Source organism: Pongo abelii, chromosome 1, assembly GCF_028885655.2.
Source record: "Pongo abelii isolate AG06213 chromosome 1, NHGRI_mPonAbe1-v2.0_pri, whole genome shotgun sequence".
NCBI classification, from domain to species: Eukaryota; Metazoa; Chordata; class Mammalia; order Primates; family Hominidae; genus Pongo; species Pongo abelii.
Window position 1 is genome coordinate 168,311,161 of NC_071985.2, and position 19,108 is coordinate 168,330,268.

The window sequence follows — 19,108 nt, forward strand, 5'->3', positions numbered from 1 at the left end:
TCAAAACCGCTCAACTACGTGGAAACTGAACAACCTGCTCCTGAATGACTACTGGGTACATAACGAAACAAAGGCAGAAATAAAGATGTTCTTTGAAACCAACGAGAACAAAGACACAACATACCAGAATCTCTGGGACACATTCAAAGCAGTGTGTAGAGGGAAATTTATAGCACTAAATGCACACAAGAGAAAGCAGGAAAGATCCAAAATTGACACCCTAACATCACAATTAAAAGAACTAGAAAAGCAAGAGCAAACACATTCAAAAGCTAGCAGAAGGCAAGAAATAACTAAAATCAGAGCAGAACTGAAGGAAATAGAGACAAAAAAAAAACCCTTCAAAAAATTAATGAATCCAGGAGCTGGTTTTCTGAAAGGATCAACAAAATTGATAGACTGCTAGCAAGACTAATAAAGAAAAAAAGAGAGAAGAATCAAATAGATGCAATAAAAAATGATAAAGGTGATATCACCACCGATCCCACAAAAATACAAACTACCATCAGAGAATACTACAAACACCTCTATGCAAATAAACTAGAAAATCTAGAAGAAATGGATAAATTCCTCGACACATACACCCTCCCAAGACTAAACCAGGAAGAAGTTGAATCTCTGAATAGACCAATAACAGGATCTGAAATTGTGGCAATAATCAATAGCTTACCAACCAAAAAGAGTCCAGGACCAGATGGATTCACAGCCGAATTCTACCAGAGGTACAAGGAGGAACTGGTACCATTCCTTCTGAAACTATTCCAATCAACAGAAAAAGAGGGAATCCTCCCTAACTCATTTTATGAGGCCAGCATCATCCTGATACCAAAGCCTGGCAGAGACACAACCAAAAAAGAGAATTTTAGACCAATATCCTTGAAGAACATTGATGCAAAAATCCTCAGTAAAATACTGGCAAACCGAATCCAGCAGCACATCAAAAAGCTTATCCACCATGATCAAGTGGGCTTCATCCCTGGGATGCAAGGCTGGCTCAATATACGCAAATCAATAAATGTAATCCAGCATATAAACAGAACCAAAGACAAAAACCACATGATTATCTCAATAGATGCAGAAAAGGCCTTTGACAAAATTCAACAATGCTTCATGCTAAAAACTCTCAATAAATTAGGTATTGATGGGATGTATCTCAAAATAATAAGAGCTATCTATGACAAACCCACAGCCAGTATCATACTGAATGGGCAAAAACTGGAAGCATTCCCTTTGAAAACTGGCACAAGACAGGGATGCCCTCTCTCACCACTCCTATTCAACATAGTGTTGGAAGTTCTGGCCAGGGCAATTAGGCAGGAGAAGGAAATCAAGGGTATTCAATTAGGAAAAGAGGAAGTCAAATTGTCCCTGTTTGCAGACAACATGATTGTGTATCTAGAAAACCCCATTGTCTCAGCCCAAAATCTCCTTAAGCTGATAAGCAACTTCAGCAAAGTCTCAGGATACAAAATCAATGTACAAAAATCACAAGCATTCTTATACATCAATAACAGACAAACAGAGAGCCAAATCATGAGTGAACTCCTGACTTTTTAATGATCGCCATTCTAACTGGTGTGAGACGGTATCTCATTGTGGTTTTGATTTGCATTTCTCTGATGGCCAGTGATGATGAGCATTTTTTCATGTGTCTGTTGGCTGCAGAAATGTCTTCTTTCGAGAAGTGTCTGTTCATATCCTTTGCCCACTTTTTGATGGGGTTGTTTGTTTTCTGCTTGTAAATTTGTTTGAGTTCTTTGTTGATTCTGGGTATTAGCCCTTTGACAGCTGAGTAGATTGCAGAAATTTTCTCCCTTTTGTAGGCTGCCTGTTCACTCTGATGGTAGTTTCTTTTGCTGTGCAGAAGCTCTTTAGTTTAATTAGATCCCATTTGTCAATTTTGGCTTTTGTTGCCATTGCTTTTGGTGTTTTCGACATGAAGTCCTTGCCCATGCCTATGTGCTGAATGGCATTGCCTAGGTTTTCTTCTAGGGTTTTTATGGTTTTAGGTCTAACATTTAAGTCTTTAATCCATCTTGAATTGATTTTTGTATAAGGTGTAAGGAAGGGATCCAGTTTCAGCTTTCTACATGTGGCTAGCCAGTTTACTAAATCTCACAGGGTTTTTAGAAATAGTAATCACTTATGTCACAAAGCATATAGCAAGTGCTAAAAAGAAAACAAACACTTTTGGTTCCTTTCCCTTAGACCACTTCCTTCATCCCAGCAGTGGAATAGCAGAAGGAATTCCTAATACACGACCACCTTTTTCTATAATAGTTACTTTAGTATTCCATTAATTTAATTCCATTTACTTTAATGTTCCATTAGTAACATTTAATTAAGTTTATAAGGAAGAAAGAACAGGAGAGAGAGAACAAATCCCATTTTACGAAGAAGCGTGCACTAGAAGCAGGGACTGTCAAAGGAGACACTGAACAGTGCAGGGAGGATTCACTTCCCCACCATCTCTCTGGGCAAGCAAGTGTGGAGGCAGAAGACATACATAATGCAAAAGGCATCATTATCACAGAATTTCTCCATGTGTGAATGAGAAAGTCTTTCTATGGATATAAGTATACAATAAATCACAGTAATCTAATAAGCAAAACTGCTAAGAAAAAGGCAAATTTAAAAAGAAATAAAAGTTCAAAAAATTTTTAAAGCTTAAATATGTATTTAATGAATTTTTAAAAAATTTATTGTGCTTCTCTTGTTTATAAAAAGTTTGTTACTTGAAGAGAAACAAATTGGAATTGTACAGGACTATATCTTGTAAATTTTACAATTAATGTCTTTATCTAAGTCATTACTTCAAATGTTATCTAATAAAGGACTGAAGATTACTCTTATGAATCAATATAAGAGAATGCCTTCAGACTGCAGCAATTTGTGATCACTGTTCTCTAAATATAGATATACTGTCATCTAATTACATCATCTACCCAACCCATATTTTTCCATCTTGTCCCAGGTATATAAGAGATGGCAAATATTTCACTAATATCCAGCTGCACCATTTTTACAGAACTTGGGCTGTTTCTAGTACTCTTATAATCAGGCATCAATTGTTCTAAGTGGTTTTCTTTTCTAAGTTTATTAGGGATGGGTCAGGCAAACACAAAGCTGCTCGAAGGAAATCAAAGTGGAGACAAGACTCCAACAAACAGGATAGATCTGAGAAGAAGTTGGCTGTTCTAGGAAAGTAAGAGTCAGAACTGATAATTGTAAGACTCTTGTGGACTCTTATGATTCCATAATCACACAGGGCTAACATCATATATATTCAGCTTACACCGCTAAGAGTAAGCTGAAGAAGGGCCAAAGCAAAACTGAAGTATTTAAGTAATGACACAGGACATCTTATGAACATAATATTTTTATGTTATTGATTGACTGGTTTAGAAGTTAGCACAGTAGTGTCTGTAAATATGATCATCTTTCTACATCTACAAACAGTGGAGAAGAACAGAGGCATTCCCTTGGGTTTCTTAGGTCTATACTAGTGCAAACCAGAGGTTAGCAGCATTTTTCTATAAAGAACCAGATAGTAAATATTTAACCTTGCAGGCCACATAGTCTCTGTTGTCATCACTCAACTCTTTTATTATAGCATGACAGCACCATAGACAACATGTTAATGAATGGACATGGTTGTATTACAATACAAATTTATTTACAAAACCAGGTGGTGGGCTAAATTTGTTCTATGGGCTGTAGTTTGCCAACCACTAGGTAAACAATGAGAGGTAAATATCTAGTGCAAAATGATACTAAATAATGTCTTGAACACATTCCCAAATTTCAAATGATGAGTAAGAAATACATAGATCAGGGCAATTTGATTTGCCTATGTTAATAAAATAGGAACCACAATTTCATATTCAGTGAACTCAATATATAGTTGAACCAATTTTTCTGAGTATCACCAGAACCTGGGAATTATTTACCTGTGCATAATCACCAAAAGGTGGAGAATAAGCAATGCACTTTTCCAGTGCATGTTGTGATTCATTTCCCTGAGAGATTGCATCCAGAATGCTGCTTGCAATTCCAGTCTTATGAAGAGTGGTTTTACTTGCAGAGGCTAAAGGCAGAATCAACAAGTTTATTTTATTTGGGTTATTTTATTATAAATTTATTTTATTTAGGTTATTTTAAATAAATTATTTTATTATAAATTATATTATAAACAAATTATATTTTATTATAAATTATAAATTGTAACTCAGCATATTATCAAATAGAACAAAATTTTAGTTTGCCAATATATAACTAAATAATTTTCCCCTGAGAAGTATATAATACTGTCTTATTCATTTGAAACAACTTAAAATGGACACCTGTCCCATGGGTAAATAATTTTGGTGGAAAGGTTCAAAAACATATATGTCTGGCTGAGCACGGTGGCTCATGCCTGTAATTCCAGCACTTTGAGAGGCCAAGGTGGGAGGATCACTTGAGCCCAGGAGTTCAAGACTGGCTTAGGTGACATGGTGAAACTCCATCTCTATAAAAATACCAAAAATATAAAAATTTGCCAGGAATGGTGGTGCATGACTGTAATCCCAGCTACTTGGGAGGCTGAGACATAAGAATTGCTTGAACCCAGGAAGTGGAGGTTGCAGTGAGCCGAGATGATGCCACTGCACTCCAGCCTGGGTGACAGAGCAAGACTCTGTCTCACAAACACACACACACACAAAATTAGCTGGGCATGGTGGCACATGCCTGTAGTCCCAGCTACTCGGGAGGCTGAGGTAGGAGGATCACTTGAGCCCAGGAGGTGTAGGCTGCAGTAGCCAAGATCACACCACAGCATTCCAGCCTGGGTGACAGAGGGAGACCTTGTCACAAAAAAACAAAACATATGTGCGTGTGTGTGTGTGTGTGTGTGTCTAGTCTCTAAAACAAGGCATACAAAATGTAAACTAACCATTATTATAAATGTAATAATTGTCACCATCAATTTTTAGACCAGATCAATATACAACAGGTATACTAGAAGTGCCTTTACATTTTTTTCCAGCTCAAAAAAAATTACAAATTAATGTTTGGGTTCAAGGATATTTCATAAAATACAGAGGATGTATATTAAAAATGAAATTCATCTTTCATCTCTTTTCATTTAATCCTATTCTTCTTCCCAGAGGTAATAGTTTAGAATTTACTTTTTTGGTTTTACTTCATGCATTTGCACTCTGAAGTATATACATGTAAGGATATATAACTTTAAATAAACATAAATGGAATCATTTTATGCATATATTTGCCAAAATGTGCTTTAGAGTTCATCTCATATCAGTATACGTAGAGATCCCTCAATTATAAAAAAAAAGTTGCAATTTTATGATGAACTATTTAAGCATTCCCCTATTGACAAATATTAAGTATTTTCCAGTTTTCCCACTATTTACAACCAATGTTGCAGTGAACATCCTTGTGCCTGGAGCACATCACATTTGTGATTTTCTCTTAAAACGATAGTTGAATGAATAGTTGATTCATAGTAATTGAAGGCTTGAGGGGTTCCTCCATAATGTAAATGAGAATTCCACTTCCACCAATTATTGGTAGCTCATACATTCTGGGAGTATTCAAATACTCAAGATATATAAGATTACTTATAGGTTTAAACTTCTGGTTAAGAAAAATGATTCTCTATGAGTTGTAATGTTTTCCTTAAATAAAATAGCATGCATTTTGAGTGTCTTAGTTTTAATTATTCTTTCAATTTAAAGAATAATTTAGGCCTTAATTTGGTCAATAGGTATTATTTGCTTCCATGAAGTCAAAAATTAAAGTAAAACTTATTATGAAAAGTATTCAGTAAAACTCCACAACAAGAATACTGAGCCCCTACTTACATGATAAGCACACACTGGGCAACACACTTGCCAAATTCAAGTATGGATTTTTACTGAGCCGAATTTCTTTTGGTGGTTCTCCCAAGAGTGAAGTCTGATTCTTAGAGGCAGCCTATTTAACAAAAACAAAGGAGGGAGTATTTAATGAGAGGTACACGAAAATAAAAATGAAGAATACAGAATACTTATTTTTCAATACATCTAGTGTACTTATGAAATATTTATGGATGTTGACTAAAATTATCACATTTCACCTGCTATTAGTTGTTCAATTAGGTTTTTAAAAAACTATTGTAGAGCCATAGAACTTTAGAACTAAAAGAGAATGAAAGGACATCTTATACAACCCTCTCACTTGAACCAGGAAAGAATTCATCTTCACAAGAAAAACCAAATTCCATATCTCTTTTCCAGAAATACTGTTATCTGTCTGTCTGTCTGTCAATCTATCTACCTATTTTTTTTTTTTTTTTTTTTTTGGAGATGGAATCTCACTCTATTGCCCAGGCTGGAGCACAACAGTGCAATCTCGGCTCACTGAAACCTCCGCCTCCCAGGTTCAAGCGATTCTCCTGCTTCCGCCTCCTGAGTAGCTGGGATTACAGGCCCGCACCACCATGCCTGTCTAATTTTTTTATATTTTTAGTAGAGATGGGGCTTCACCATGTTGGCCAGGCTGATCTCGAACTCCTGACCTTCATGATGCCCCCGCCTTGGCCAAAGTGTTGGCTCAACACCAAAGTGTTGAGATTACAGGTGTGACTCACCACGCCTGGCCTGTTATCAATATTTTTATTGAGATTTTTATATTTTATGACCAAATAACAAAAGCAAAGCTTATTTACCTCTGGTACTAAAAATAATGTCAAACAAAATAAATGAGTTTAACTAACTCCAACTCCACATTAGGTGACGCTAGAAATACACATTTCTTGAAAATGTATATCAGTATATTTTTATGTATTAGTTAGGTGTAAGGATTCTAGTACAGTTGACCCTTGAAACAACATGGGGGTTAGGGGTGCCAACCCCCTACGCAGTGGAAAATCTATATATAACCCTTGTCTACCCAAAAACTTAACTACTAATAGCCTACTGTTAACTAGAAGCCTTACCAACAGCCAACAATTAACACATTTTGTATGTTACATGTATTATATACTGTATTTTTACAATAAAGTGGAGAAAAGAAAATATTAAGAAAACCATAAGGAAGAGAAAACACATTTACAGTACTGTAGTATTTATCAATACCATAAATTACATCATTTGTTTACAATATGGATCTGTCTGAAATGGTGGACAACAGCAGCTACAAACCTCAATCTGTGGTACACATCAAGCAATTCGAATTTTTCTTACAATGTCATGACATTGCTTCTTGAGAGCACTTCTAGTATCACTAGTGGCATTTTTATGGATAGTAGGATGTTATTCAAGGTTTATGGTGTTGCACTAAACGATGAAAAATATGCAAGCATGACGAGACATCATTTTTTACTGCAATAAGCAATTTACTGGAGAGATGAATGGCTCACATGGAGATGATTAGCAATATACAGCATTTTAAGTGGATCCTCTCAACACTTGAGCTCACCGCAATAGCAACAGGAAGTAGCTACAAAATTATCACAGTAGTACAGTATATACTACAGTTAATTTTATGCAGTTATGATTTAATACTGCATCTTTATTTTGGTTTACGTTTCTTTTAACTGTGAATGGTGCCATGTACGGTCTGTAAGTATGTATGTTAGTTTTGCTAAATTTTAACTTTTTAATAATAGGTTTGTGTATATGTTATGGTAGTAAATTACAAACTAGACTAATATCTACATATATTTTATGCATTCATGACATATATAACTTTTTCTTAATTTTTTCAATATTTCTAGGCTATGGGGTTCATTTGTGAGTTTCTTCAAACTTTTTCAAATTTCCAAAAAATTTCCCACTATATTTCTTGGAAAATATCCAAGTATAAGTGGACCTGTGCAGTTAAAACCTGTGTTGTTCTAGGGTCAACTGTATGTAGAAAACTCCTAAAAACTGAGCAATGACAACAAAAATGAACCTGATTTAAAATGGGCAGAAACTTTAATAGACATTTCTCCAAAGAAAATATACAGATGACCAGTAAGCACGCACAAAAATGCTCAACATCACTAATCATTAGGGAAATGCAAATCAAAACCACAATGAGACACCACTTCACACCCATTGGGATGGCTATCACTACGAACTGAATGTTTAAGTCCCCCCAGAATTCATATGTTGAAATGCTAAGCCTCAATGTGATGGTCTTAGAAGGTGGGGCCTTTGGGAGGCAATGAGGTCATTAAAGTAGAGCCCTCCAGAGTGGGATTAGTGCTCTTATAAGAAGAGACACGAAAGGGCTTGCTCCACCTTCTACCATGTGAAAACGGAATGGAAAGATAGTCATCTGTAAACCAGGAACAGTATCCTCATCACACACTGGATTTGCTGGCACCTTGCACCTTCTCTTAGAACTCCCAGCCTCTCAAACTGTGAGAAATAAATGTTTGTTGTTTAAACCACCCAGTCTATGGTATTTTTGTGACAGACAGCTAAAACAGAAAACAAGTATTGGCGAGGATGTTGGAAAATTAGAATCCCTGTGCACTGCTGGCAGGAATGTAAAATGGTGCAGCTGCTGTGGAAAAAAGGATGACAGTTCCAACAAAAATTAAACATGCATTATGGTATGATCCAGCAATTCCATTTCTGGGTATATACCCCAAAGAATTGAAAGCAGGGATTCAGATACCAATGTTCACAGCAGCATTATTTACAATAAACAAAAGGTAGAAACAACCCACATGTCCATGGATGGCTGAACTAAAACATGGTATATACGTACAATGGAATATTATTCGGCCTTAGAAAAGAAGGAAATTTGGATACATGCTACAACATGGATGAATCTAGAAAACATTATGCTAAGTGAACTAAGCTACACACAGAAGGACAAATACTGTGTCACCTAGGTACCTAGAATAGTCAAATTCATAAAGACAAAAGTAGAAACAGTCGTTATCTGGGCTAATGGGAGAGGAAAATGGAGAGTTATTGTTTAAACAGGTACAGGTTTCAGTATGAGATGATGAAAAAGTTTTGGAGATGGAGAGTAATGATGCTGCACAACAATGTGAATGTACTTAATGCCACATCACTTAAAATGGTTAAAATGGTAAACTGTATGTTATGTATATTTTACCACAATAAACAGAAACTGGTTATCATCCCTGTCTCCCTGAATAAAATTCTCAAAGGTTGGGAGTTGGGGTCCAAATCTCTTTTATTTATTTATTTATTTTTGCACTAGAGGTGATTCTGGAAACAAAAAGGTAGACTCAAGACTTACTGGCCAACACAATATTAAAGATGCAGGTCTAAACATCTAAAGCAAAGTTAAACTAATCATTTCAGCCAAGTCTAAAATCTCACAATTAGAAAACACTGAGGTTACCTGGTACAACCCCTACTGACAGAAAGAGGGATCATTTCTATTAATACAACATCCTTTACAGATGCTTGCCTGGGGTCTGCTTAATTGCTTTTGGTAATATGACATTCACATCTTTGTGAAATAAACTTTCTCTTTGCTTAAAAGCTTGCATTGTTCTTCCTTATATTAAACCTAAATCTGCTTTATTGTATGTTGTACTTAATAGCCAGTTCTGCCCACTGGAGGTACACACAATACTGTATGACTACTCTTTAAATAGGTTTAACAATGTATATGTTTGGTTGTCCCTTTCCAGGTTCCATATATCCATTTCTCCTGAATTCTTCTTCACAGGACTTATTTTCCAGAACCTGCCCCAATTTTGGCTGTCCTCTTGTAGATAGACTCATTTGCCCATTATGTGAATCACCTAAAATCCAGTTCTTTTAAAGACTCTGAGGCTTTCAATGAATTAAAGATTGCAAAGAGATATGAAGTATTCATATACAAGTTTTATTTGTGTAATTTCCCTCAATAACCCAAGCAATGAACACTGCAGATAAATTTTTAAAATTCATTCTATAAAGAATTGACGGCCAGGTGCAGTGGCTCACACCTGTAATACCAGCACATTGGGAGGCTGAGGCTGGAAGATCACCTGAGCTCAGGAGTTCGAGTCCAGTCTGCCAACATGGTGAAACCCCAACTCTACTAAAAATACAAAAATCAGCCAGGTATGGTGGTGCATGCACGTAATCCCAGCTACTCGGGAGGCTGAGGCAGGGGAGTCGCTTGAACCCAGGAGGCAGAGGTTGCAGTGAGCCGAGGTTGTGTCGCTGCATTCCAGCCTGGGCAACAGAGCAAGACTTGGTCTCATAAAAAAAAAAAAAAAAAAAAAAGAATTGTATTAGCTTTCTCAATATACAATTGTAGGGCATTCTAGTCATACCTCTTGCTATGGCTAGGTAACACTAAAACCTCTTACAAATTCAGTATTATTATTTTGACATTTGAATACAAGAAACTACATAGATTTTTTTTCCTTACAAACTGTTTAAGCCTAAGTTTTATACCACTTACAAACCACAGTGTATTTTAGGGTACAAATATAATAAAAATTAGATGTACTTTAGTCTACCTACTTATTACATTTATAAATATCAGTGGTATTTTAACCAATAAAATGATTTGATAAAAACTTCCAGAATTAAAAGAGAGACCAGATTAGTTTGAACAGACCAGAGTTTAATAGCTGGTTTTGATATTTTCCAGATAAAATTGGTTCTACCTTTAAATATTAAAATACTTTAATTAGCTACCAAATATATATTTAAGATAGAAAAAAGTATATCTGAAAGAACAGCATTACTATGTACTTAGAAAGCCTTACAAATAACATTACTATGTAAGCGAATAAGCATTGATACTCCTAAGCTTTTTCAAACTACAAAATTCTGAACTTAAACTAGTTTCTATCTTATATTTAAAATAGCAAGTATTTTTGAAAACCATGTATATCACAAAGTTTTTGGAAATTCCTTCTTCTCTTATAAGGAATAAAGAATCCACATTTAAATTATTTATAAGAGACATAACTCATTTTACACAAATTAAAATTACTTTACTTACAAACTGGCAAATAATTAAGAGAGTCCCAAATGCCAGCTAGCATAACTTATCAAAAAATGTATTTTTTGTTTGCTTATTTATAATAACAGATTTTTTAAAAGAATGCAATGTTTTCTTCAATTTTGAAAAGTAAATGTAAACTATGAAAAGTCATCATTTCATTGACACTACAATTTAAGATATAATTTAAAAGGAATATATATACATATACATGTATATATACATCTGTGTGCACCCACAGTTTTCTTACCCCTGAACTTATCTCTGTGCCTTTTGGCTGGCTTTGCTGCTGCTTATGGTGTCCCACCAGCAAGCTTCCAGCAGCAAGGTTTGGAAAGCTCTGAAGATAAGGCTGCGACCCTGAGAAATTTCCTTCTGCCATTCCCACCGTGGCTGGCTGTTTCTCCTGAGTATTACTGTGCCCTGGCCCAGCCTGTCCAGCAATGTGCTGATTTGGAAAGAATGGTAACATGCCCATTCCAGCTGTTATCGTTGTTTGAGTTGGAATCAGGCTAGATGCTGTAGCAAACCATAAATGCAAAAAGCTTTTAGTTAGAAAATATTTATTCACAATAGTCCTTTTAATTTTGTTAAGTTATGAACAAAATGCAGAGAAACCAATTTTGTACCTGTTAGATAACAGCAAAAGGTAAGGTTAGAGGTTGTTAATTAGTGGGTTCCTTTATGAAAAAAACAAAAACCTACAATAGTAATAATGCTCTTATTTTCAGCAACTTTCAGGGTAACCTCAATGATAAGAAATTTTTAAGTTTTTAAATTCTATATATAATTGTTAATTATATACTGTTAAAGTTGAGGCAAAGTTTACGTACTTTTTGGCATTTAAGCTGTATTAGTGCTTTTTTTTATGCCCATTCATTGCAACTTGACTGTTTCCATAACTGAAGGAAATAATTAAGTTTTAAGTTTAAAAAGTTATCTGAAATTAAAATTTAATGAAATTTGATTGACTCCAATAATAAATTTGGTTAGCTGGCTTCCATCAGCTCATGAGAGCTATTAATACACATCTCTTCCCAGCTATCAAGTTAAGTTTCTTCATATTGGTAACTTGAAATCAGTCACAGCTGGGGTATTCACAAACAGAAATGCACAAATGCTACAAATCAAGCCCTTGTTTTCAACCTAGAGAGCTGGTTGTTAAACACTTATCAGCATATCACTGGTTTCTTTTTTTAAATCAGTATTTGTTAATAGATAAGCACTAAATTTAATACATGAAAGTTTTATGTTTTCATTTATAGAAAATAACAAGAAATTCTGGAAGAAATAAAAGGGTTTTTTTGTTTGTTTGTTGAGTCAGGGTCTCATTCCCATTGCCAAGGCTGGAGTGCAGTGGCACAATCATGGCTCACTGCAGCCTCGACTTCCTGGGCTTAGGTGATTCTCCCACCTCAGCCTCCTGAGTAGCTGGGACCACAGGCGTGTGCCAGCATGCCTGGCTAATTTTTTGTATTTTAGTAAAGTCAGGGTTTTGTCATGTTGCCCAGGCTGGCAAATAAAAGTTTTAATAGGAAAATTCTGAACCGTTCCACTTTTTAAAAAATCTATAGGTCAAAATTAAATGGAAAAAGCTAATTTTGACAACTAAGTCAGATTTACCATTTTATAAATTTACTAAACAAATTTCTTCAATTATTTTTAGTAATAATCATTTAGAGATGGATACTTTGGTTCCTCTAACGTTTAGAATACAGTTATTTGGACACCGACTTTTCAGTGTTCTTAAAGTGGCATATACTAAAGCAAATAATTTATTAGTTAATCCAACACAAATAATACATATTTGCATAAGCTTTTAGACATAAAAAATTTAATTTTTTGGAAATACAGACCCCATGATATCACAAAATTTCTTCACTGGCTTAACTTTTGTCCAGTCAATTTCAACAGTCAGAACTAAGCTATTTGATCACTGGACAAAAGGTTAAGTAAGCTACCCATATTTAATTGACTTTTTAAAAAAAATTATTGGTGGCCCTTCTGTTTTTACTCAGTATGCTCACTTCTAAGCAAATTTCAATTACGCTTCAAGCTGAGAATGCCCTTCAAAATCACATTCAAATAAGAAGTCTTAGTATAACACCATGCTTCTGTTTTCCTGCCAAAAAAGCTATTTTGTTTGCCATGTTTTTAGAAGCAAATAATACACACATTAGTTTTGACTACTGATTTAGAAGTTAAATTTTTTAAAATAATACAAATAAATAATCAAACTTTAAATTTATAAATACTAGATTTTAAAAAATAAAAGTGAATGGTTTCTTATCCCAGCAACAATTACATGGATCCATATGTACTGTCAGCCCAGTGGGCAGCATGTCAGTCTCAAATGGATCTGTGTTTTTACCTTGTACTGCTGTGAACCTGCATAAAATATTAAAGCATATCCAATAGGCAAAGTCTTATCTTGGCATGGAAGCAAGTCCATCAGTAACTTACCAATATCCAAAATTGAAAAGCCAAGAGGGTTCTCAAAATTTTAAATGACTAAATAAAACTCAAATTTGACCTCCCTGTAAATAAAATTAGAACATAGGTAAACTATCTTTAAATCTCAAACCTGACTGTTCACTGACTTCTCAGTAAATACACGTCATTTACTTTTATGTGCTTCTCCATGATGATGTCCCAACTCCTTTTTCAATGGAAGCACTGACCCTATCCCTAGTGCAGTCTGAAGTACCACAGCTGGGGGCTCTCCAAGTAAGCCGGGTTTCTACAAAAGAAGAAAAAAAGGTAAGACCCATGGCCATAAGATATAACCTAAAAAAAGCTACACATGTGAAAATTCATAAACAACCTGATCCACAGCCTGATTCTAGAAAAGAAATGAACTGATTCTAAAAGAAAAAACGATACCGTACTTACATTATTAGTATGAATATTCTCAAACTTCATTAATTGTTGTTGTGCCAGTGGCATATGAGAAAGATTCTGAAGGAATAAATTAGAAGTATTACCCATAACTGAGCTCTGTGAAAATGACAAAACGTTGTTAGTTTAATTTTGAAAAGCTACATGTTGTATAACCCAATTCATTTTAAAGTTCAATTCTCCAGTCGATCTGAGTAAAAGTAATTGCTTCTAAACATAATATTTCACTCTCCAACTTATCAGGCAAAGCTAATTAATTATTTTAATAATACACAAGAGGGGGCCATGGAGTCATGAAATAATTCTACATTCTTTCATCCTTCGTTCCCTCCTCTCAACCCTTTTTGGTTTCAGTGACAGTGACATTCTATTCATTCATTTATTCATTTAATCATTCAACAAAGATTTATTGAGCACTTTCTATGTTCTAGGCACTGTGCTACTTAGTGAGAAGTACAATAAGATCTGCCCTCATAGATCTTACAGTCCCCTAAGGAAGGGAGCCATTAATTAATCAAAAAAACACATGATTACACATGGTAATCATATGAAGGAAAAATACAGGGGGCTATAAGAACAAATAGTGGAAGAATGTTATTTAGCCTGGAAGATTCAAGGAAGGTTTCTTGGAGGAACTAATTCTTGTACTGCAATCTGAAGGCTGTAGTTGAAGTCTGGGAGGGAATTAGGTGATGTTGGGGCGGGAAGCATTCCAGGAAGAAGGACCAGCAGAAGAAAAGACCAAAGGAGGAGAAAACAAGGTCCTTTGAGGACCAAAACCAGGCTGTTATAGTGGGACAGTGATGTGCAGTGAGTTGAGAGGCAGCAGGGGCCAGCTCAAATGTATGGGCCTTAAAGGTAAAGCATTTTGGTCTTTCTCTTAAAACACAGGGAATATTATCAATACTCTGAACTTCCCCTCTCATATTACTCTTCACTCCTTATTGTAATTAACTGTTTAATGTGTTTTCCCTACTGGTTGAAATTCTATAATAACATAGACTTTAAATGTTACATTCCACACAGTAGCCTCAATGATTAGCACAATGTCTAATACATGTATGTCAGATACTCAATAAAATACACTGAGTAAATGAATGAATAAAAACTCTATAATGTATCACCAAGTCCTGTGTTAGATTCTAAGGATGAAAAATAAAAGCTGGATTTAGGACCAGATATTCATTCATTCAACTTATATTAAGATTCGACTATATATTGTTTGATTTGTAATTAGAATTCTATGTTCTTAAAGAGTACCTGAAATTAATGAGTAATGCTTATCTCTAATATTACAGACATTTAAATCTATAAACACACATTTAAAATATTTATCTAAAAAAGGTAGGAAACATACTCTATTCTCATATATGAGTTATTTTTTATAATATTCATTAAATTTTTAAAATTAAGTTACTGTTCATTTATATTTTCTTTCTAGAAATACTTTTTTGAGTTAAGACCACATAAGAAGCCCTGTTTTGAACAACTTATTTATTATCTAGAAAAAATATACCACTTTCCTTCTTAATGCCATACAAATTGGAATCAATAATATTTATTGTGGTACATAACTACTGCTTTGGCTAGCTTAATTGAATCTGATATACTCATTAAGTTATGATTTTACATAGCTATACTTATTATTAAAGATTTTCTTATGTGGCACATCTACACCATGGAATACTATGCAGCCATAAGAAATGATGAGTTCATGTCCTTTGTAGGGACATGGATGAAATTGGAAATCATCATTCTCAGTAAACTATCGCAAGAACAAAAAACCAAACACCGCATATTCTCACTCATAGGTGGGAATTGAACAATGAGAACACATGGACACAGGAAGGGGAACATCACACTTCAGGGACTGTTGTGGGTTGGGGGGAGGGGGGAGGGATAACATTGGGAGATATACCTAATGCTAGATGACGAGTTGGTGGGTGCAGTGCACCAGCATGGCACATGTATACATATGTAACTAACTGCACATTGGGCACATGTACCATAAAACCTAAAGTATAATAATAATAATAATAATAATTACAATAAAAGAAAAAAAAAAAAAAAAAAAAGATTTTCTTTAAAAGCAAAATACTCATTTAATTTCTTGAGAACTTTAAGTGTTAAGAACAAACAAAATATTCATTCCAAATATTTAATGCTTCAGTACTCAATGTTATTTATGTACCTGATGTGCTTTATTCAAATGTAAAAATGCAGGAGAGATGGATGGATTCATCAGATGTGGCAAGCTGTGAGGTGTTCCAAGAACAGCTTTGAGAAAATAAAAGTAAAAACTTTAATTTATATATGGAATTAAAAATTTTTAAAAACCAAGCTTCGAAAAGGGTAAATGAATATTTCTTTAAACTATTAACAAATCCACTGAAAGTTCAATGATATAGTGACCCTGTCATTGGTCAAAAGTGATAGGTACCTTTCCCTGAGATTCAACCCTGGAATTTGTTTTAAAATTCAAAAGCCTTCTGCCATAATTGTAAAACTCCAAACCTAGGCTTAATCTTCTCTAGAATTTAGTGCAACAAAACACATCCACCTTTAATAAGCACAATACCCATTGAACCCATGTTATTTATTCAGTCTTTTTTTGGTATTTCAGGGATTTTGGCAGAGGGTAGGAGTAGGGGACAAGACACAATCCTTGTCCTTGAAAAGCTGACATAAAATCCAATTGAGAAGACAATACATGTACACAAAAATATTTACATAATAAAATCAAAAGAAACTGCAAAACTGTACACAGACATAAAAAGAATAAATGGTAACAATACTCATAATCGAGTCTAAGAGTCTAAATACCAGAGTACATTTCAAAAGGGATGTTTTTAGAATGGAAAACTTATAAAAGGGAGCGGGTGGGGGGTGTCAGAGATGTTTGAACCAGAGTGCCTCCATCTTGAATAGAAGTTAGGTAAAATAAGGCTGAGACCTGCTGAGCTGCATTCCCAGTAATTTAGGCATTCTAAGTCATAGGATGAGACAGGAGGTCAGCACAAGATACAGGTCATAAAGCCCTTGCTAATAAAACAAGGTGCAATAAAGAAGCCGGCTAAAACCTACCAAAACCAAGATGGTGACAAGAGTGATCTCTGGCCGTCCTCATTGCTACACTCCCACCAGCACCATGACAGTTTACAAATGCCACGGCAACGTGTGAAAGTTACCCTATATGGTCTAAAAAGGGGAGGAACCCTCAGTTCTGGGAATTGCCCACCATTTTCCTGGAAAATTCATGAATAATCCACCTCTTGTTTAGCATATAATGAAGATAATAAAGAAATAACCATAGAAATGGGCAACCAGTGGCCCATGCCACTGTTCTGCCTGTGGAGCAGCCATTCTTTTTTGTTTGTTTGTTTTTGAGACAGAGTCACACTCTATTGCCCAGGCTGGAGTGCAATGGCACGATCTCAGCTCACTGCAACCTCCGGCCTCCTGGGTTCAAGCGATTCTCCTGCCTCAGCCTCCCAAGTAGCTGGGATTACAGGCGCTCACCACCATGCTCAGCTAATTTTTGTATTTTAGTAGAGACGGGGTTTCACCATGTTGGCCAGGCTGGTCTTGAACTCCTGACCTTGAGATCCACCCGCCTTGGCCTCCCAAAGTGCTGGGATTACAGGCGTGAGCCACCGCGCCCGGCCTGGAGCAGCCATTCTTTATTCCTTTTCTTTCTTAATAAACTTGCTCTGACTTAAAAAAAAAAAAAAAAAAAAGGGAGGATGTTTTTAGAATAGATAATATAGAGACACAAAGAGGACCATGAGATAGAAAATATATTTAGAAATTTAATCTAATTATTGTAAAATAACTGGAATAATCATAATATACAAAATTAGGCCAGGTGCAGTGGCTCACGCCTGTAATCCCAGCACTTTGGAAGGCCAAGGTGGGTGGATTGTTTGAGGTCAGGAGTTCAAGACCAGCCTGGTCAACATGGTGAAACCCCATTTCTATCAAAAATACAAAAATTAGCCAGGCATGGTGGCACATGCCTGTAATCCCAGCTACTTGGGAGGCAGAGGCAGGAGAACTGCTTGAGGCTGGGAGGCGGAGGTTGCAGTGAGCTGAGATCACGCCATTACACTCCAGCCTGGCTGACAGAGTGAGACTCCATTTCAAAATAATAATAATAATATACAAAATTATATATATATATATATATATAAATATAATACAAACAGTGTCCAGAAAAGGTTCTGGTAACATCTTCTTGTAATATATATATAGCAAAATAAAAAAACACTGTACTATGAAAGGTGAAATAAATAAATAAATAAATGAAATAAATCGTCATTGCAACCAAATTTTTTAGTATCCATCTAAGTCTACATTGGGACCACCTCAGAAGACAAGAATGATCCAACTTCTTGGTTTCAGGGGTAGAATGACATCAGTGAGATAATCATAGGAAACGATTTAATTCAACAGTTTTCAATATTCTCTCTAGCAAAGGAGGAAGTGCCCAGAGTACACAGGATTGGAGGGAATGTTTAATTCTAGCATAATTTGAGGAAAGTTATGATAATGTGAGGATATATGGAAAATGACTCACTTAGAATTCTATTATCTACTTCAATGAGGAAAAAGGCATTTTTGAGTGGAAAACTGGTACACGGAAAAGAACTCCTCTGCAAGTGATAGGGAATTAAATGTAGAAAATTAGGGAAAATATTACTTGACTTAGACAAATAACTTCAGTACAGCCCCTTCAATAAATTATGCTGGGAAAATGGAATATTCATATGCAAAAGAATGAAACTAGACCCTTATCTCCCACCATATATAAAAACCAACTCAAAATCTATTAAAAACTTAAATGTAAGACTAAAAATTGCACCACTACTGGAAGAAAACATGGGGGAAACACTTGAGGACATTGATCTGGGCAAAGATGTTATGGGTCACACTTCACAAGCACAGGCAACAAAATCAAAAATAGACAAATGGGATTTTATCAAACTAAACAGCTTCTGCACAATGAGGGAAACAATCAATAGGGTGAACACGTACAACTTGTAGAATGGGAGAAAATATCTCCAAATTATTCATGTGACACAGGATTAATATCTAGAATATACACAGAACTCTAGCAATTCAACTGCAAAAAAAAAAAAAAAACCCAAAAAACAAAAAAACACCCCAAATAATCCAATTTAAAAATGGGCAAAGGATCTGAACAGACATTTCTCACAAGGCATATAAATGACCAACAAGTATATGA

General features: G+C 35.2%; 1 protein-coding gene across 4 annotated transcripts in view; it reads right to left on the minus strand.

Moving 5' to 3' along the window:
- RAVER2 (ribonucleoprotein, PTB binding 2) overlaps window positions 1-19,108 on the minus strand; it is a 92,584-nt gene that overhangs the window by 18,506 nt on the left and 54,970 nt on the right. For 3 of the 4 annotated variants that reach the window (XR_008524683.2, XM_054554325.1, XM_054554323.1), the window contains exons 6-11: window positions 16,055-16,140; window positions 13,858-13,962; window positions 13,591-13,705; window positions 11,216-11,484; window positions 5,868-5,979; window positions 3,951-4,087 (exon numbers count right to left, since the gene is read on the minus strand). Coding sequence is in view for 3 of the 4 variants with exons in the window: in XM_054554325.1 (XP_054410300.1) it covers window positions 3,951-4,087; window positions 5,868-5,979; window positions 11,216-11,484; window positions 13,591-13,705; window positions 13,858-13,962; window positions 16,055-16,140 (824 nt within the window). In the remaining variant the exon portion in view is untranslated. The remainder of the gene's footprint in view (window positions 1-3,950; window positions 4,088-5,867; window positions 5,980-11,215; window positions 11,485-13,590; window positions 13,706-13,857; window positions 13,963-16,054; window positions 16,141-19,108) is intronic. The other variant, XM_024246080.2, reaches the window with a different exon arrangement.